The sequence below is a fragment of the Hydractinia symbiolongicarpus genome, chromosome 1, assembly GCF_029227915.1.
Source record: "Hydractinia symbiolongicarpus strain clone_291-10 chromosome 1, HSymV2.1, whole genome shotgun sequence".
Classification (NCBI taxonomy): domain Eukaryota; kingdom Metazoa; phylum Cnidaria; class Hydrozoa; order Anthoathecata; family Hydractiniidae; genus Hydractinia; species Hydractinia symbiolongicarpus.
Genome location: NC_079875.1, coordinates 26,982,256 through 27,000,742, shown reverse-complemented (window position 1 = coordinate 27,000,742; position 18,487 = coordinate 26,982,256). Strand labels below are relative to the sequence as shown.

General features: G+C 33.2%; 2 protein-coding genes across 2 annotated transcripts; one reads left to right on the top strand and one right to left on the bottom strand.

Moving 5' to 3' along the window:
* The first annotated feature begins 7,477 nt into the window (after window positions 1-7,477).
* On the top strand, window positions 7,478-8,209 carry LOC130625137 (uncharacterized). Its single transcript, XM_057440237.1, has one exon. It carries the CDS (start codon window positions 7,478-7,480, stop codon window positions 8,207-8,209), a length of 732 nt encoding a protein of 243 aa, XP_057296220.1.
* A 6,351-nt stretch (window positions 8,210-14,560) lies between these two features.
* On the bottom strand, window positions 14,561-15,525 carry LOC130625045 (uncharacterized). Its single transcript, XM_057440155.1, has 4 exons — window positions 15,412-15,525; window positions 15,145-15,306; window positions 14,776-15,029; window positions 14,561-14,717 (listed from the first exon to the last, which is right to left on the bottom strand). The coding sequence occupies exons 1-4, from the start codon at window positions 15,523-15,525 to the stop codon at window positions 14,561-14,563; spliced, it is 687 nt and encodes a 228-aa protein (XP_057296138.1).
* Between the last annotated feature and the right edge of the window lie 2,962 nt (window positions 15,526-18,487).

Sequence of the window (18,487 nt, the reverse complement as noted above, 5' to 3'; positions counted from 1 at the left end):
TCCAGTGGCATCATTAGATCGCAAAATTTTTAGCAGTGGTTACTGGAAATGGTAATTTCACTTTAATTTTAAAAGTTGTTACACTTTAAAGTTACTATCTAAAAACATACTTTTAGCCAACGTGGTTAGAAGAAATAATACAGTTCACTCAACGTACCCCAACAAAGTGTACATGTGTACTGTCTGTTTTAGTAAAATTAAACTGATCAAAAATTGATTCATTAGCACTCTCACTTATATGTGTATCTTCCAAGGTTAAAATAAAATCTTCATAACGGTGTTGACGCACAAATATTGATGCTGCAACTCGTAAGTCTTCATGGGTTCCAGCAATTTGGTTCAATTTTTTTATAAATTGTTTCCAAAACTGCATGCTAAAATCAGTTTCCATCTCCAGCAGTTATATATATAATAACTAAGGAAATGTCCTAATAAATCGATTTCAAAATTAGGGATAAGACCAGAAACCATATTAACCAGAAGTGAAGTTTATGAACACTACCTATACTACTCTCTGGTGCCTAATATACACTTCCCCAGACCCTGGACATATAGTATTCTAAGTTTCTACTTTTAATTATTTCACCGGCAGTAGTAGATTAGCTAGCTAGGTACATTAAAACCAAGACATGTGAAAATAAAAATTGAATCATCCAGACCTTCACAACTCACTCTTCTTCTGCTGCATGAAAAGGATAACACGTAAATATACCAATGTAAGCTGATAATTTAATATTTTAAAATCTTCTTATTAATGAAGCGATAAATACAACACGTTTTTGCGCGTTAAAAACGTTCAAATTAATAAAATGCACTTTCAAAGAAAAGGTACAAGCTTTCCAAAACTATAAAAAATGAAGAAAAATTTTTTACAATCATTTTGTATGCAAATACAATCCCACATAATGATACGAACATAAATACACAAAAACTAACCAAATATGTGTTTTTAATCACTTAAAATATGTATTTGTGTTAGGTCTGTAAAATACACGATAATTCAAATTAGCCGATAGCCGTTTTTTTCGTGAGAAAATATCAGTCAGATAATTCTCTTGGTATACCTCGCGTGTATCAAATGTGCTCCACAATTTCGCTTCGCAAAAATATTAATCGCATTAAAACTGGCCATTTACAGGAAGCCAACATTCGGCGCTGGTGAAATCTTAAGGCTTCGCTTTGGAGTCAAACAGTGGAAATTTTTTAACTATACTAATTTATTATTTTGTTAAGGTGCTATAGTCAGTGAGATGGTTGGAAAATGGTTCTCACCACAGTACTGGCGACATGCATTTCTTATTAATGTTGTCAATCAATTTGAGTATCCTGATATATTTATTACCATATTTCCATCGGAATGGTACTCTCCCTAGGTAAATATGATAAAGGTAAATACATGTCATACACAGTGTCATTTGCATACGTCATAGTGTACAAAAAATCCAAAGTTGACATAGAAAACAACACTGCGAACTGCTTTTGAAATGACATGTGAAATACCAACAAAACTACCTTGTCAAGAAATATTTTACTTTTGAGACGTATTAAAGCAAATTGTGCGTGGCTATTTATGTATAATAATAATAGATGAAAGAAACACAAAACATATTTTTTCAGATTTGAGTTCAGTCTCCGAAAATGATATTCATTGTGCTTATTATGTATGTACTAACTCCTAATTTTAAGTTTGATGAAAATTAGGAATTAAATTTCTAACAGCACCAACACCTGATCTTTCATTCCAAAAGAAATAGTAACAGCATTGTTCGTAACTGGATATTCTTTTTACGGTTATGTTTTATAATGTCATAAAATTATTCACAACCGGGTAAAAAATGTTTACAGTTGTGTTATTTTAACATTAAAAAAACATTTACTATAAAGTAATGTCTGTTGAATACCACCCAGTTTTCGTTGTTAATTACAAATATGATTTGTCAAGTGCATTTTGTCTACAAAATAAAGGTGAAAATTGTCATCCAATAGCAACCGTATGATTACGAAAAGTAACATAAACAACCAGAGTTGGAAATTGTTGCTCAGGATGCCATGGAAGAGGACGAAAGGAGACATTGGTGTAATGAAAATAACGAAAACAGCGAAAGTTAGAAAAGGATGGTAATTCTAAATTATTCTTGTGCTTAATTAATTTCTTTAAGTAATTAAACAGAGAGTACAGAAAATGGCACCCGGGACCATTCCTGTGTGGTGCCACAATGGTGGCAAGGATAGAGAGGATTTTAAGTGGATGAGGAAAAATAAAAGAAGACCATCTGAAATAAAGATTCTGCGTCCTAAAGCTGTCCCATGATATATATTTCCAAAATGTACAAATGTGCAGTTTATCCAGCATGTAGAAAACTGGAATTTTAAAAATTAAATACAAAATCAATCATTTTTTCTTTTCTTGCTTTACGCATAAAAAAACGCATCTTGATACTTACCCCGCTCATGTGTCCAAAAGTGAATTAGCATGCTATATATTAACACAGTTCTGGTTTGTGTCGCCGGTACCAAGACAATACCACTTAGGTTAAAAAATTACTTTTCCACGGTCCACATTAACACAGCGGCAGTAAATGTTTACGGTCCCTGCCTTGGTGTCGGAAACTGGAGAAATGCGCTCTATAATAAGGGAGAGCGGGTTGATGTTTGTGGTATAAACTTTCTGCGTAGCGATTAGCGATTATGAGAATATCATTGATGTCTTACTAGCTGTCCAATCAAGCGCTGTCTGTGCTTTCACGGTTTCTCAACTGAAAAGGCTATATTAGGTAAAGCGAGAATAGAAGTAACTACATCGCAATGCAGATAAAGCAAGTGTTATAAGACGGAAAGTTATGTGACATTATTCACATAGCTGTCATGTTATGTACCTGCAAGGACAATAATGTTCTGTTTGGTGAAGTTTTGACCAGTTAGTCTTATGGTTAGACATTAACTTCGAATTGTAGAGAATATTAAAGTGTAAATCGATACCTTGGTGCACTATTCCACATGAAATTGACATTTATTAGGTTTTATTGTCAAGCTGTAGCTATGCTTTTATGTTTTGTAGCTTGCAGGACAGCATCAAAGTACTTGTAGTATCTATACTTATACCAGTATCCGTGGCAACTCAAGAGATCTTGACAAATTTTAAAATGTTTTAATACATAGATTACTTCATTTGTGCCTGTATACTCCAAGGATAAACTTCTTGGGCAACATTTAATGGAGTGATAAATAAATGCTTTGCCCTAACAGACGAAACCGCAGGTACAATACAGGACAGCTAAATAATTGCTTCGCCCTAACAGACGAAACCGCAGGTACAATACAGGACAGCTATGTTGCGTACGTCATTATTGAAATTATTTACCCAGGTTAGCCTCTTCAGTTCCTATTGGTACTGCCATCAAACGAGGTTCCTGCGAAGGGGGTCTTAGCGCATTTAAAGTTCTCATTTGAGCTACAAAAGTCGTGCAAGCACAGCAATCGCTCAACTAGAGAACCGTCTATAATATCAATCCTATTCTCGTCCTGAACGCTAAGAAGAAAGGATAGATTCACACTTTCATAGTCTCTGGCATGACTCGGCCAGGGTTTGAACCCAAAACCTGCCGCTCTGGAAGCCAACGCTGTACCACAAGGCTATCAGTCACATGTTTTATTCAACCAATTGTCTTCAAAAGAGGTAAGTTTCTGTCATTTAAATAATCTGTTACGCTAAAGAATACTGCATGTTTTGTTGTTATTGTGTTGCAATAATATTTGTATTCGAACAGTACGTCTTATTTTATAGCTTTTTCAAGACCAGTTTTATGACTAATTGATTTTTACACATTCAAATTAGGTAAGAATGCAAAATGTTGCCTGTTGCTGTTGAAATGTGTAACAGTAAACTTCCGAGTTTGTTAAGGAAATGCGACTTTACTTTTAGCAAAGTATAAGTATGGTATAGATTGACTATACATTCTGTAATTGAGATATAAAAACGCCGTCCATATAACCAAATGTTCCCCTTGATATTTCAATGTTTTTTGTATCAATTACGCGTCCTTTTATTCTCTCTGTTATTTTTCAGAAATGTTATTTTAAAATTCTTTTTAACTGTTTTTTTTTAATAATAGAAATGAAAGCATTATGTTATCGTTTTCTATAATTTCTGGAATTGTGACATCGTCAATTCTAACTGTCTGCATACATGCATCTTTATCTGATAACACGATACCTCCAGTAATTAGAAATGTTTAAAATCAACATTGAATACGTGGGAACGTCTTGGAAACGTTTCTAGGACATCACATACGGTGTGATTTAAAGACGTATATCTCCACTAAATGACATCGTCGCTCAATTATAACTAATACATTAATCTTAATAAGTTAGGACGTTTTTATGTCAGCTGGGCAGTTTCACCTTGGAGGAAAGAATACGGAAGGAGAAACAACTTCATTTCTGTACGCTTTCAATGTATTGAATTTTCTATTGTTTTTAATTTCAAAAGAATCAGTGCGTGAGGTTCTCGACCGAGTCTTTTTCGCAAAAAATTGATCAAATTCCATATTCTCCTTTAATAGGGGCTAACTTTTTTCTATTGAAATCTGACTGTAACACGCTGCATGCACGCGATATTTGTATGGAAAGTGTGCCTAATATAAGTCGGTAAACATTGATGTTAAAAACGTCAACAATACGTTTGGAAATAAGCGTTTAACCATGATATTAGCCTATTTTTGCAGGCTTGAGTATACCACTTTGATCATGAAAAACAATATAGATAGATATGCGCCGGACGTGTGCCGACAAAATGTGTGCTGGAATAATGTTTATTCTAACTAAAGAAATAACTTTTTATAACAGAACGTCGTTTTAAAACGAGATATAAACTTTTTCTTTTTGTTTACAAAAGTGTCGAACATGTGCTTCTTCGCTAATTATGTTAACATAAGAACAAAAGAAATTTTACCAATTTCAATGTGGCTTCTTGTTTTGGTATTATCATCAAATTCATCATCAAATTATCTAATTGTTTTTATAACCAATCATAGTTGCGAATTGTTATTCACGAATAATTTAATCACACAACCGCCAAAATTTCAAATTAAGTTTCTATACAGACACCTGCTAGAACCTCACGCAGTGTTTCAATAGAATTAAAAGAGTTGTTTCTCCTTCCGTATTCTTTCCTCCAAGGTTTCACTAAGTAAAAAGTTAAAAGGCGTCTTGAAATATCGTTTACAGGGGAAGATTACAGGCCACGATCGTTATTATTTAAAAGGTAAGAGCATTAACACATATGCCTACGATTTAAGAACAGTAATAAGATAATTTTAAAAAATCGATGAAATGGATGCCACACGAAAGACTTTCAGGCGGAAGAAATTTCTGAAAAAACGCTCCAAGGTTGGATATATTCTTCACAGGCTACATTCTAGGTTTCGATTTTCAAAGGCTACTTTAAAAAATCGCACGCCGTTTATTGCACTTCTGCGAGCATGCAAAGTTGTTAACAATGATTTTTATATTATAATATTTGTAGTTGTGGAGGTTTGTGGAGGGTAAACAAAAAATGCAAGCAGTTTCGTTAAATGTGACAAAAAGAGCGCTTGTAATGGAGTTGAGCCACAAGTTACTTTACACTTGTTAGAGCATAATGCTGCTAAGCAGAATTCAAGAAAATGTGCTTTAAGAGGGTCCTAGACATGGACTAAAAAAATGTCAAAAAGGCTATTTTTAAAGCCACAAATCAAAACCACATGTTTTGACTTTAACCTATATGATTTATTTTTATGTGTCCGAAGTATTTTTTTACATTTTACTATTTTTAGATTTGCAAAAGTTTTTTGAGTATTTTTTCACATTGTTTATTTACACTTTATTATTGTTAACATAATTCTTGCCATTCTCAGCGAACAATTCGAAACCTATAAATCCCAAATCTCAAGATTTTTTATAAATATTTTACAATTTTTAGATTTGCGAAAGTTTTTCCAGGCGAACAAAGTCGCAAAATAAAGTTCTCGCAATTATAAAAGAATAGCCAGTTTGACAGTTTGAATCCAGGCCCGGGATGTAATGTGTATTTGATGAATCTTTATCTCAGCAAATGTTATGGTGACAAGGCGTGTTTTGATGACATCGTCGTTTGTTGTAATCATAACTAATACATTAATCTTAACTAGCTTAACTAGATCCTAATCTTAACTAGATCCCGTTGAAGAATCCACTGATTTCTCATTTAATTCATGTAACAGATATACGTCCATTAAAAAAACAAACAATACAGCAGTGCGAACATTACAATCTGCATTATTATATAAATGACCAAAAAATTGAAGGTATCCACCAACTGCAGTATAATGTGACATTTAAAATCTAAATCTACTAATATTACTTGCTCTGATCCTCTGACAATGCCAAAATCATTCGGAAAGAAGTTTACCAAAGCATTTCAAACTACATCTCACCCATAATATATATCACTCAAAATGTCACATACAAAAAAAGTTGATAAAGGTCAAAAACAAATCTTTGTTAGCGTATATGTTAATTAAATATGTTAATTCCCCGTTCCCTCTATACGGCTAATTCGCAATGCATTATGGTAGTTGTATTCCGCGAAAACGTAAACAAACCATTCGTAGTAACAAAAATGGCCGAACAAGTACACTTCATCCTTAATTCTACTCAAAACCAAAGCGATATACAAAATTCTAATCAAGACAACAGTTTTTTTCAAAACTTGGGCTCTCCTGCAAGCATTGGCTCAAACTTTTCATCAAGTTCAAGCTTTTTATTGCAAGCTAAAAGTAAAGGAGGAGGGATAACTTGCTGTGTACCTCTCTGTCAAAACAACTCAAAGAAGAATCCAGACTTATCTTTTTATGTCATTCCTAAAGACTCAGAGCTTCGAAAGAAATGGCTTTTTATGATCAGTAGAAAGGATTTTGTACCTTCTACATCGCATAGAGTTTGCTCTGTTCATTTCACTGGTGGAAAGAAGACATATATGAACAATGTTCCCACAATAGTCCCAAAAACTATCAAACCAACAGCTAGCAAACCAAGAAAAACTCTCAACAGTACAAACTGTAAATTGCAACTATTTTCTCCTGTGAGGGCTACGACAAATGACATTGCTGCAGAATTATCTGTGGAGGAAGAGTTAAAACAAGAGTTGGAAAAATTGAGAGCCGAAATTAGTTGTATGAGAATTCATGAAAAGGAACTTGATCAAACTATTGAAAAACAACAAGCCACTATAAGTGACATAGCATTTTCAATTGACCGGTTTAAACACAATGAAGCACACTTTAAGTTTTATACCGGATTCGAATCTTATAAATTATTCAAAGCAGTTTTAGAATATTTACAACCAGCTGCAAATAAACTAATATATTGGGGTTCAAATACTAACACTGAAAATACAAAAAATATAAACTCTACAAAACGAGGCCGATCACGATCATTGAGCGCAGAAGAAGAATTCTTTATGATACTGGTTCGAATTCGATGTGGACTTTTGTTAGAAGATATGGCTGTTCGATTTAATATGTCGACAAGTCACATAAGCAGAATATTGATTACATGGACAGATTTTTTACATTCACAATTCCGTATGCTTCCAATATGGGCTTCAAAAGAAACAGTACAAAATAGAATGCCGAAATGTTTTCAAAAAAGTTACCCAAATACCCGTGTCATATTAGATTGTACAGAAGTATTTGTGGAAATGCCTACGTCATATCGCACACAGTCCAGTACCTTTTCAAATTACAAACACCATAATTCAGCAAAAGGATTAGTCGGAATAGCTCCTGATGGATCAGTGACATTTGTCTCTGATTTGTATGGTGGACGCTTTTCGGATAAACGAATAACAAAAGATAGTGGTATATACGATTTGCTAGAGCCTGGGGATTCTGTGATGGCTGATAGAGGATTTGAGCTCGAGGAAGATTTACCTGATGGAGTAACATTAAATATTCCACCATTTTTAGATGGAAAACCTCAGCTAAGTTTATTAGAGGAAAACGAAACTAGAAGAATAGCATCTGTACGTGTACATGTCGAACGAGCAATCGAACGTATAAAAAATTACCGAATTTTACAAACAGTTTTCAAACTATCAATGGCTGCTGAACTCAATAAGATATGGGTTATTTGTTGTTATTTAGTTAATTTTTTACCACAGTTGGTACCAGATGTAAATACGAATGACTAAAAATTATAAACTTTCGTACACTATATATATATATATACTAGATCATGAAATATAAAGACAAAACAATATTGTGAGGAAACAATTTTATTTACTCACACTGTTGTTCTGTAATGTTGCTGTGCATGAAAGTGAAATAAAAGTGTGTTAGCTCAGGCAAAGTAATTCTGTTCCATTTTTCCTTTTGAAAAACTATTGTTTCCACATGTCGGTCAACTTTTGTATAAACAATAAAATCAATTTCATTGACTTGTGTTACTGCCATCACACCTTGACATTGGTGAAAATAATTATGTCTTTCTTTGAGTTTTGGCTTGCCATTCGATATTTGTAAAAAAAAATTTTTATCTTTGCATGCGTCAGAAATAGAGCAATCCTTTTTTGAATATGGGCACTTCACCTCAATCAATCGAGCATTCCCATTCAAAGTTGTTGCGCCATCAGGACTTGCACCTAACCACGGCCATTTTGGATTAATAACGAAACCACATTTTTCGACTTCAATATTTTTCTCGGTTTGATACCAGTTTAGAGCATTAACTTCATTTTCTAAGCCCCATTTGCAGGCCTCTGATGTAAAGTTTTTATTTTTATTTAGACATTTTTGTAATATGCTTTTTGGATGTATATTTTTTCTTCTATTTATAATAGATCCAAAATTGGATGATGTTATGCGTTTCTTTCTTTCTGTGTACCACATATCACATTTATACTGAGTACATGTGGATTTTTCTATGTCTCGAACTTGTTCGGCATTGACATGAATGAAATTGTTTACAAATGACTTTTGCTCATCTGATAACTCTGCTATTTCTGGTTCAAAGTCAAGAGCCTGCAAAAATAAATTAACTGTCGGACGTAATTCAACTGTTTCACTGTTTGTCTGTTCAAAATTAAATTCTTTTATAGATGTGTCATAAAATGATGATGGTTTATAGTCATTTCCTTGTAATAAATATGCCATTGAAGTTCCTTGCCCTATTTCAAATAAGTCTGTCGCTAATTTTTTGACTTTTTCGGTTGAGGGCTCATGTGCAAACAGTGGTGTAGAACAAAATTTTCTATTTCCTGTGACCAACGGTCTTTTGCGACTTTCATTTGTGTCTTTCGTAAGGTCTGCTTTCTCGAATGCCATTGCAGAAAATTTTATTGGTGCAGAATTTGCACTTTCTCCAGGTACATGCCATTTTTGTAACAAATCTGTGCATGTCTTGTCATCAGGGACAATTTTTAAGTCCAACTGTTTGTATTCAACCAATTGAAATAGAACTGCTGCGACATGCTTACAGCATCCTCCTGCTCCAGCTTTACATAAACATTTCGCATACAAAATATCACCACTTCTTTGACACAGGTGGACATAAACAGAATATTTTTCTCTTTTCATGGAAGCAGCTACAAAACATTTCACAAGAAAAGTTAATTTTTCAGCCATAACATTACTTTTAACTCTCACTTTCTTCACGTAGCTCTCCTTGAATAGTTGGTATCCAAGAATTTTATGCTTTGTAGCACCCTTCGGCTTGCTATCACAGCTATTTCCAAGAACTAAATATTGGTGAATTTTCTCCTGGGTGATCGAAGGCATAGCTGCAAGATCAGTTGACCATTGACTTATATCTTCGTGTGTTCTTTCCTCCACTTCTTCGTCCCTCTCGGCATTTGTTAATTCTTTAAAAACAGGTCTTGGTACCACACAAGAGCTTTGAGAAAAGCTAGGCCCAAGATCTGTAGAGCTTAAAATTATATCTAAATCTGTATCCTTATTTATTACTTCCATTTCGACTTCTTTCACTCCTAAAACCTCACTAACTAACAATATTTAAATGTTTACATCAATAACACGGGTTTTGGATAAGGGAGATAATGATTTTCTTGAGGAGATTTGAAAATTATCACAAACAATAACGGCTTTTTGTTATTATCGCCACAATAAAAAGAATGCTGTTATTTATTTACAAACTCTCGCTTCTGGGAGGGAAAACTGTAGAATACAACTACCATAATGCATTGCGAATTAGCCGTATAGAGGGAACGGGGAATTATATGTTAACTGGATTGGATAAATTATAATGCAACAAAATATGTTTTTTATATATTGCATTCAGTCCTTTGTCACTAAACTTTAATACGTTAAGACGTTTCGGTTTCAGCTCCGAAATAAAAAGTTTGGTTTTGTTCTTATTGTAAAAATACTTAAAATCGTGTGCAATTATACACTGCGTTTTTTGGAAATTTAGTAGCAAATTAGGCATGAAGATATTCTAGCGTCTTGTTTAGACAAATATTGTGAAAAAAGTAAGAGCAAAAATTATGCCAGCAAGGGGTTTGACTAATTTTTTTCTTATGTTACGCTACAAAAATTTAATTTTTGAAAGTGAACTTTTTGCATGCGCAGCTCGAATATAAGGTCACCCAGGAACAGGTAAATGTCAATCGACAAATTAAACATCACGACGTCAAAAACATTATTTCATGTTGATTGTTTATGCATTACGATCCTATACATTTTCTTATTCAGCCTTTCAAGCTTTACGCGATTGACAAATAATTTGTATACATTGGCGAACTTTTTCTGACGTGAGAAAAACTTCTAAACTCCTGTATCTTCTTAACCGTTCGTTGAAAGCACATGTTTCTATACATTACTTTGTTCAGCGTTCTACACAATAAATGCAGAGTCATTTGAGCACTTATTTTGACTCCTTTAATGTGCTCTTAATGACTCCCTAAAGAAGGTCCCCATAGGCACCGTTTTAAACGTCTACATTCGTTTTGAAAGAGGCATTTATATAAATTCTAACAAGCGGTTCTCGTGGAATAATTAACACCTACTGAAGATCTTTAAATATATATATCTCATTCATTTTTTGGGTTCAATCAGAATAAATTTCAGAAAATTGATCTGGAAATCTCATAATTTCTAAACCAGAAAATAATTCCTGATAAAGAAATTTTTCCCTTTTCTTGTAACTTGACCCGAACTTTCTGATACATCGGGTTCTAAACAAAATATGTTACTGGCTCTTGCAATATTGCGTCCGGAACACACTGCGGTACTGCCAATGCAGAAACCCCAGGAAATGTTTTATCAAGGCGAAAATGAAACCGTTTGATCGACTACCATGGAACACGTGAGAACTTTGTTTTTTATACGATTCATTGTACGATTCAACCGAAAGGGGCATCTAAAATTTTTCGCTTGCGAACCTAGGGGACTCAGTGCCACGCTCCGCAACACTTTCTATATTGATTATTTCTAGGTTTTTGATATAAAACTTTCAGTTCTCCACCATAGAGTTTAATGAAGAAAAACTTCTGCTTTACTTTTATATCTTCAGGGATTTGAGTAAAGTATCAAGCAGCGCGAAATATTCTAAGTCAGTAGTCGCTGGGTTGATATTTGTGGATCAACATTAAGGCTATTCAAAAAATAAGCTATATGAAAATGTGCCATTACATTTTACATTTACTCTAAAACATTTAAATTTTTTTAAATATATTTAGATGTCACGTCGAACAAAAAGCGCAGTGTCCTTTTTTGATCATTTCCTGAAAGATTTCCTCAGACCATACGGTCCAGCAACCATTACCAATACTGCAACGGATGGGGATTGCGAAAAGAAATTAAAACTATTCACCTGCGAGTGGCTTAATAGACCATCTGTCGCCTATTAGGAATTTGCAGCTACACTTGCCCCGAATAGGGATGTTGTTATATCAAAGCTGCCATCTTTCATAAAGAGTCCGATTTCCAATTTTGCGTTCGATAGAGTGACGGCCGTAAATAATGCAATTGGACCCCTTAACAATAAATTGGATAGTGAGAAAGCAAATAGTATGCAGTACAAAAAGGCTGCAATTGCCATAACAGGTGTTCAAGAAGATGAAGAAAAAGAAGAACGATTTGAGCAATACATTAACGACGTGATGTGCATAGGTGCTAGCCTGTATCTAGCAGCCTTACATTTAAAAGTTGCCAAGTACGTCCATTTCCATCTGGACAATATTTCAAAGGCTGGAGGATCAGATAAGCCAGAATGGAAATATTTTAAATGTACTCCATCGTTAAATAATTACATAAGAATTGCTACCGGAACATATGATTTTACATAATTTATTAGTGTGAAATTTAAATGTTGCATGTAATTGTACTGCTGCATATGTTCATAATGTAGGAACTATCTGGAAGTGCATCAGATAATAATAAAGGATCAATTTGTGGACAAAATTTTCCAAAAAAAATAGTACGTCTATCTATCATATTATTTTTGATATAAGTTCAAGTATTCTTACAACATTTTAGCAATTATCGGACAGTGAATCAGCAGAAGAAGTCGTACCAACCACTTTGAACTGCTTAATGCATTCATAACTTTATAACATCTTAAACTTCAAATAGACTACCGAATATAGGTATGTATAATATATATAAAATATAAAAAAAGGATTTATTTGGACGAAAGAAATGTGTTCACATTAAAGTTACCAAAAAGAAGAAAAAGGACAAATAATTTAAAAATATATTGTAAATAAATAAACAAAGACATGTTATGTAAACGAAACAATGAGTTTTTTCCATTAACGTGTACTTAGTATTACATGAAATGTTGCACTTGCAAAAATATTTTAAGAAAATGTCCTTTTACATTCATTTTTTTTAACTAAAGAACTACTCATGTTTTTTTAGTGTATCAACATATGAATATATAAAGTAATATAACTATATATTCTTGATTATACATAATTACGTTACCAGGCAAGTTGAGACAAATTCACCAGTATTTCATTTTTTATCAGTACTACCTTTGCTACTTTTTCTGCTTTTCGTATCATTTCTTTTAGAAAATATGCAAGACTGTAGCTATTTCTGAAAAAATCGGAAAACATATGTTCTTGTGCCACATAAGAATGTAACTACTTTATTAAAATTTTAAATTTATTTGCAATGTCGTGAAATTGTAGTTGTATATTTTCTTATGTTTAGTATGAACAGAAAGATCAGGAAAATATAGAAAAAAAGAAGAATTTCAACGTATATTTAATATCAATGCCACTTCCAAATCTTTAACCAACTGGATAAAATTCAAATCAGAAACATACTGTAGCAAGTGTTCATTGTTGATTAAAATGCACACTAAAAACGTCTACCACGGAATTACTTGGAATGACATATGAACAGCAGAATATATTACGCATTTTTGATATTGACATTGGAAAATATGAAAGAAAGCAGCATGGATACAGAGTAAAAACATGCGGCTTTTCATTAATAAAGACAGACTTAACCGTTGAAGAAAAAATTTCTTCCTTGCAAGATGAAACGGAAAAAAACAATTGCAAGAAGCTTTTACATTTCTAATGAACAATAATGACTCTTACTACCGCTGAATTAATTTATGTACAAATAATGTAAAATAAATATTATCACGACTTGATGTTAAATGGAAAAAAGATACCGTTTTGGGAAGTATTTTCTTTAAGGGGAATAGAAAGTGCAGTATGGCAAATCATGTACTACACAAAGTCACTGTTTGAAAGCTTAATTGATGGTGGTTCATCACACTTGTCAGCAAACAAATTATTTATGATAAAATGTAAAAATGCAATATTGTATTTTTTAATTCATTTTGAGTTACTACAGTATCAATTTGATACGTACATGTACAAGACCATATCAGGTTAGTAATTCGTGTGTTATTTTACACGAAACTACATTCTCTAAATTGACCATACTAATTAATGATTTTCTTGGTGCAATAGCCAGTGGCAGAAATATGGGTACAACGCCAAAAGAACCTCTCAGTACTAAATGGTTCTCACCGCAATACTGGCAATGGCAACATGCATTTCTTATTGATGCTGTCAGTCAATTTGGGTATCCTAATATGTTCATTACAATATCTCTATCAGATCATGGAGTTTATAGTTAGTGGTAGAGCATATATTTGAATATGGTCATTAAATAGTAACTTATTGTCAATAGTAATTCCTAACGAAACCACACTATTAGTCTTTTTGTTGGAAATTTGATTTATCTGTAATGTTATCGGCTGCCTTACTTTTCGGCTTAAGATCATAAATTAAAATTTTTCAGGATTTGCTTTAAGTGAGTAAATTTTAAACCACTCCAGTAAATGTTTTGTATCGTGAAGCAGGCGGTTAGTTACAACGGATCGCAAGAATAAAGGAGTTGCCATCAGCGAAGTTTCATATATCAGTTTTTTCAACGAAAAAAAAAGGTCGTTAATGTAGATATTGGAAACCAATCGCTCAAAGAAGCACCGATTTTTGCTCTCTGTTTGCGAGAGGATAAATAATCCAGTATAAGTTGAAGGCTACTTTTGCTTAGACCTAAGCTTCAAGTTTAGCTATGATTAAGTCATGGGGTAAGCAGTCGTAAGCTTTAGACAAATTTATTAGTATTGTCCCCACAAAGCTTCTATTATCTAATTCACGTTTCCAAGCTTGTAATAATTTAAAGAGAGCGTGTTGTGTCGAATGCGTTTTCCTAAACCACAAAAAGGTTCTTTAGTAGGGGTTCAATATAATTTGATAGTTGTTTGCACAAAAGTTTTTCGTAGACCTTCGACAGAAGAGGTAAAATACTAATTGGCCGATAATTCGATTTTACTGTCTTGTCACCCTTTTTGAATATGGGAATTATATTTTCCTCTTTCAGGCAATTTGGAAAGCGACTATTTTTTATATCCTCGTTTATACAATCACGAAGTTTTTTAAAGCATTGACCAGACTCTTTCAGAATTTTTACACGAATTTCACCATTTGTAGCTTTTTTTTGTAGATGTATTTTTAATAACTTCTATGAATTCGTTTAGTGTTACTGGATTAAATGCAAATTTATGATTTATGGAAAAATTACTTTTTATAGCTACTATACTGGGATGGTTTGCATATTTTCTGGTGATGGTACCTACCTCATCTGAAGGTTCGTTTTCTGGAACTATGGGCCATTTGTAACGGCCCAATGAGTTCACAATATTTTCAAGAAAGGAATTAAAAATAACGGCAATGTCTTTATTTTCCATTATAATTTTATCGTTTTCAATTAATATAATATTAGCATCACCCTTTGCACGCTTATTAGAAAAATATGGTTTAATTGTTTGCTAGAAAGGTTTTGTGTTTTTACGAATATCAAGTTTACTAAAGTAGTCTAATTTAGCGAGTTTGTTAAGTTTTACCACATGGTTACGTTGTTTGTTAAAGCTTCTAATGTGCGACGTGTTTTTTGTTTCATTGACACGATTTTTCAATTGAGACCGTTTCATAATGGTCTGACGTAATGTATTGTTCATGTGTGGTTTTTGATTACCACCATTTTTCTTGTTGAAAAAACTTGAATGTCTGAAAGTAAGTTATATTCTAGTAAGGCTCGTGTAGGTAAAATATCTTTCGTGTAGACAAGTAAGCCACCATTTTTGTTACTAACATTAAAGCGATAAGGTGTGTGAAAACAAGGGATTTTAAACTGAGTGCTTGGGAAAGACATGTGAATTTTCGTCTCTGCAGTTGATAAAATATTTACGTTTTTCACCACGCTGTATGGTATGAGTTAGTGGAGTTTAGACTAGGTACATCTAATTTAGATTCAGTGATTTCTACATATTCATAATAAATCTAAACAATTAATAATATTATTTGCAAACACAAGTATCCATACATGTTCAAATGGAGCTTTTTCATGTTTAAACACGATTCATACCTTTAAAACATACCTTAACTTTTACAATAACTTCTGAAATTTTCATTAATTTCTGCCGCTGCTGCGTTTCTTCCAATTATGCTTGATAATATAATCTCGACATGTTCGGATATGAAATGAATAAGTGTGATGTTGTAACTCCAGAGTGGCTTCTGACTACGTCTGACATGTCCTCCATGTTGAATGAGGGGTCGAAACCATTCTCGTTAAGTATTGCTACAATTCTCCAAAAGCTGCTCTTCTATATTCATGGCATAGTTAAGCCACAATTTTACTGGATCTGATTTCTTTTAAAGGTGCTGTCAAGGTGGGTTAAAAATTTACCTGAATCCAAGAATTTCGCCACCCTTTTTATAACTATAATTCTCTACAGATAGCCATTTCCGGAGGCACTATTTTATAAACAGCAAAAAATCTTGAATGCTTTACGTTTTTTCAATTTTAGATCAAAAAATTAGTCAAATGTGTCGGACTTAGAACAAAAAGCATCCTTGATTGTGGCGCTGTGCATAATATACATATTATGTACATTCTGGAACAAGTAATAAGTGGGTACATGACCGGCAGCAATAGTCAACGTGGAAGAATTTGCTCTCTTCGATATCATTTTACTAGAAAAAGGAATACCAACGATAACCCCTTATTTCTACCGTTTTGAATGCCAGAAAAAAGAAACGATCCACTGACATTTGCTCGTGTGGATTCAAAAAATCAAAGACCTAGCGTTAAATCGAATTAAGGTGGACCATGTAATCAATTAATTCATCCATAGGCTAGCGCGTATGTTTTAAAATTTTTTAGTAAGCGCTTTTATTGCAGGCATTATCAATCTTATTACATTATGCTAATAGAACAGTACACAACGTACTGCGTTGTTGAAACTACCAGTACGTCGTTGAGACTCTTCCCTTTCTCAGCTATATAGTTAATTAAGTTGTTGTGAGACTAACTCTTCCCTTTCTCAGCTATATAGTTAATTAAGTTGTTGTGAGACTAACTCTTCCCTTAAAAAGTATAACAGCTGTTAGACCAGGAGGGCAGGAATGCATAAAAATTTTACAGTTACACATTACACCGGGAAGTTTACAGTAAATTCTAGTTAACAGAGCTTTTTTAAGGATATCAAAATTTGGTTGTCTCTTTACCTAGATTTAAGGAAATATCTCCAGAGGCTTCTGTATTAGCAATGCAGCCGCCTGTTTCGGGCGCAATATCCCATGGGCCAGTGACAGATTTTATCCGTATCAATATACCAACACCATCGCAAAAAGTTGAGAAAAAAGTCCTACCAAGCATGTTTCATGAGCTAAAACAAAACGACCGTTTCGCAGTTTATGACCTAACCCAAGGTATTCAAATGTTCCGTGGCATTCGTCTTTGGACAAAGCATGAAAGGATGTAGGTAAATCATTATTATCAAAAAATCACTACAAGTAAATACATGCTTTATCATGCTTGGACAATAGTCATGGACCCACTAAATCCATGAAAATTTGTGAAAGATGGACATTATGTTTAAAAATTGATAGCTATTGTTTATCAACAGTGGGTTTTAAATTGAATTAAATTTTGTACTTTTCTTTTCGATATTGTTTTTGTATTTTCTTGTTTATTTTTCACGTGTTCGTAGCTTGTTATGATATATCACCGAAATATGCTGTCAGAAAATAATATATGACGTTTGGTTACCAAGATATACACATTTTTTAATAATTAATTGTACTTTGTTATTTCTTCATATGAACAAAAAGATATCATATATCGGCTAAACGTGCTAATTAGGGCATCTTCCTTGTCGCTCCAAGCCAAGAATAGAATTTACTAGATGAATAATGCATTTTTCAGGAGTATAACCAACATGTAAATAAAAAAATACACCTCCTTCTAACGTCAGTGTGCAAAAATAAATATATTTCAGCATTAAAATTACCGAAAGATTAAAATGTTTATCTGCGAAAATCACTAGTTGCTTTATTTTTCTGTAAATTTTTACAACAATGTTTCAGTACTGAATCAATGGTGATATTAAAATAACTCACAGTATTGCCAAGAGCGTGTTTCCGATGCGGTCATCTGTTCTTAAAAGTACCTGTTTTCACATTACTTAACGAGTCTTCGTATATTATTACTGCAAGCTAAAATATTCTTGCAATTTTGTTTACCCGTTGCATACATTGCGTAAATCTAAAAACTCTGACAACAATACTGCAACTGCGTAGAAACATGCCACAGAGGAATAATAAGAGATATTGACAAAGGAAGCTTTCGCTGGAAGACTGAATTCCATCTCCTCTGCTTTTTACAAATGAATTTATCTCCTCAATGTTTTTAGTATGAGTGAATTTCATCTCCTCGTAAGTTTGCCAAATTAATTCTGCAGTTAAAAAGGCGTTTTTCGTTATGCCATATAACAAACACAAATCGAGAGAATATACACGAACAAATTTATCAAAAATATTTTGATTATTTTTCTTATTATTAAGTTGTTAATTTGGGTAGAGTAGAGTGACGTGTGGTGAGATATTACTGTTTCAAATAAAAAGTTAGAATAAGTG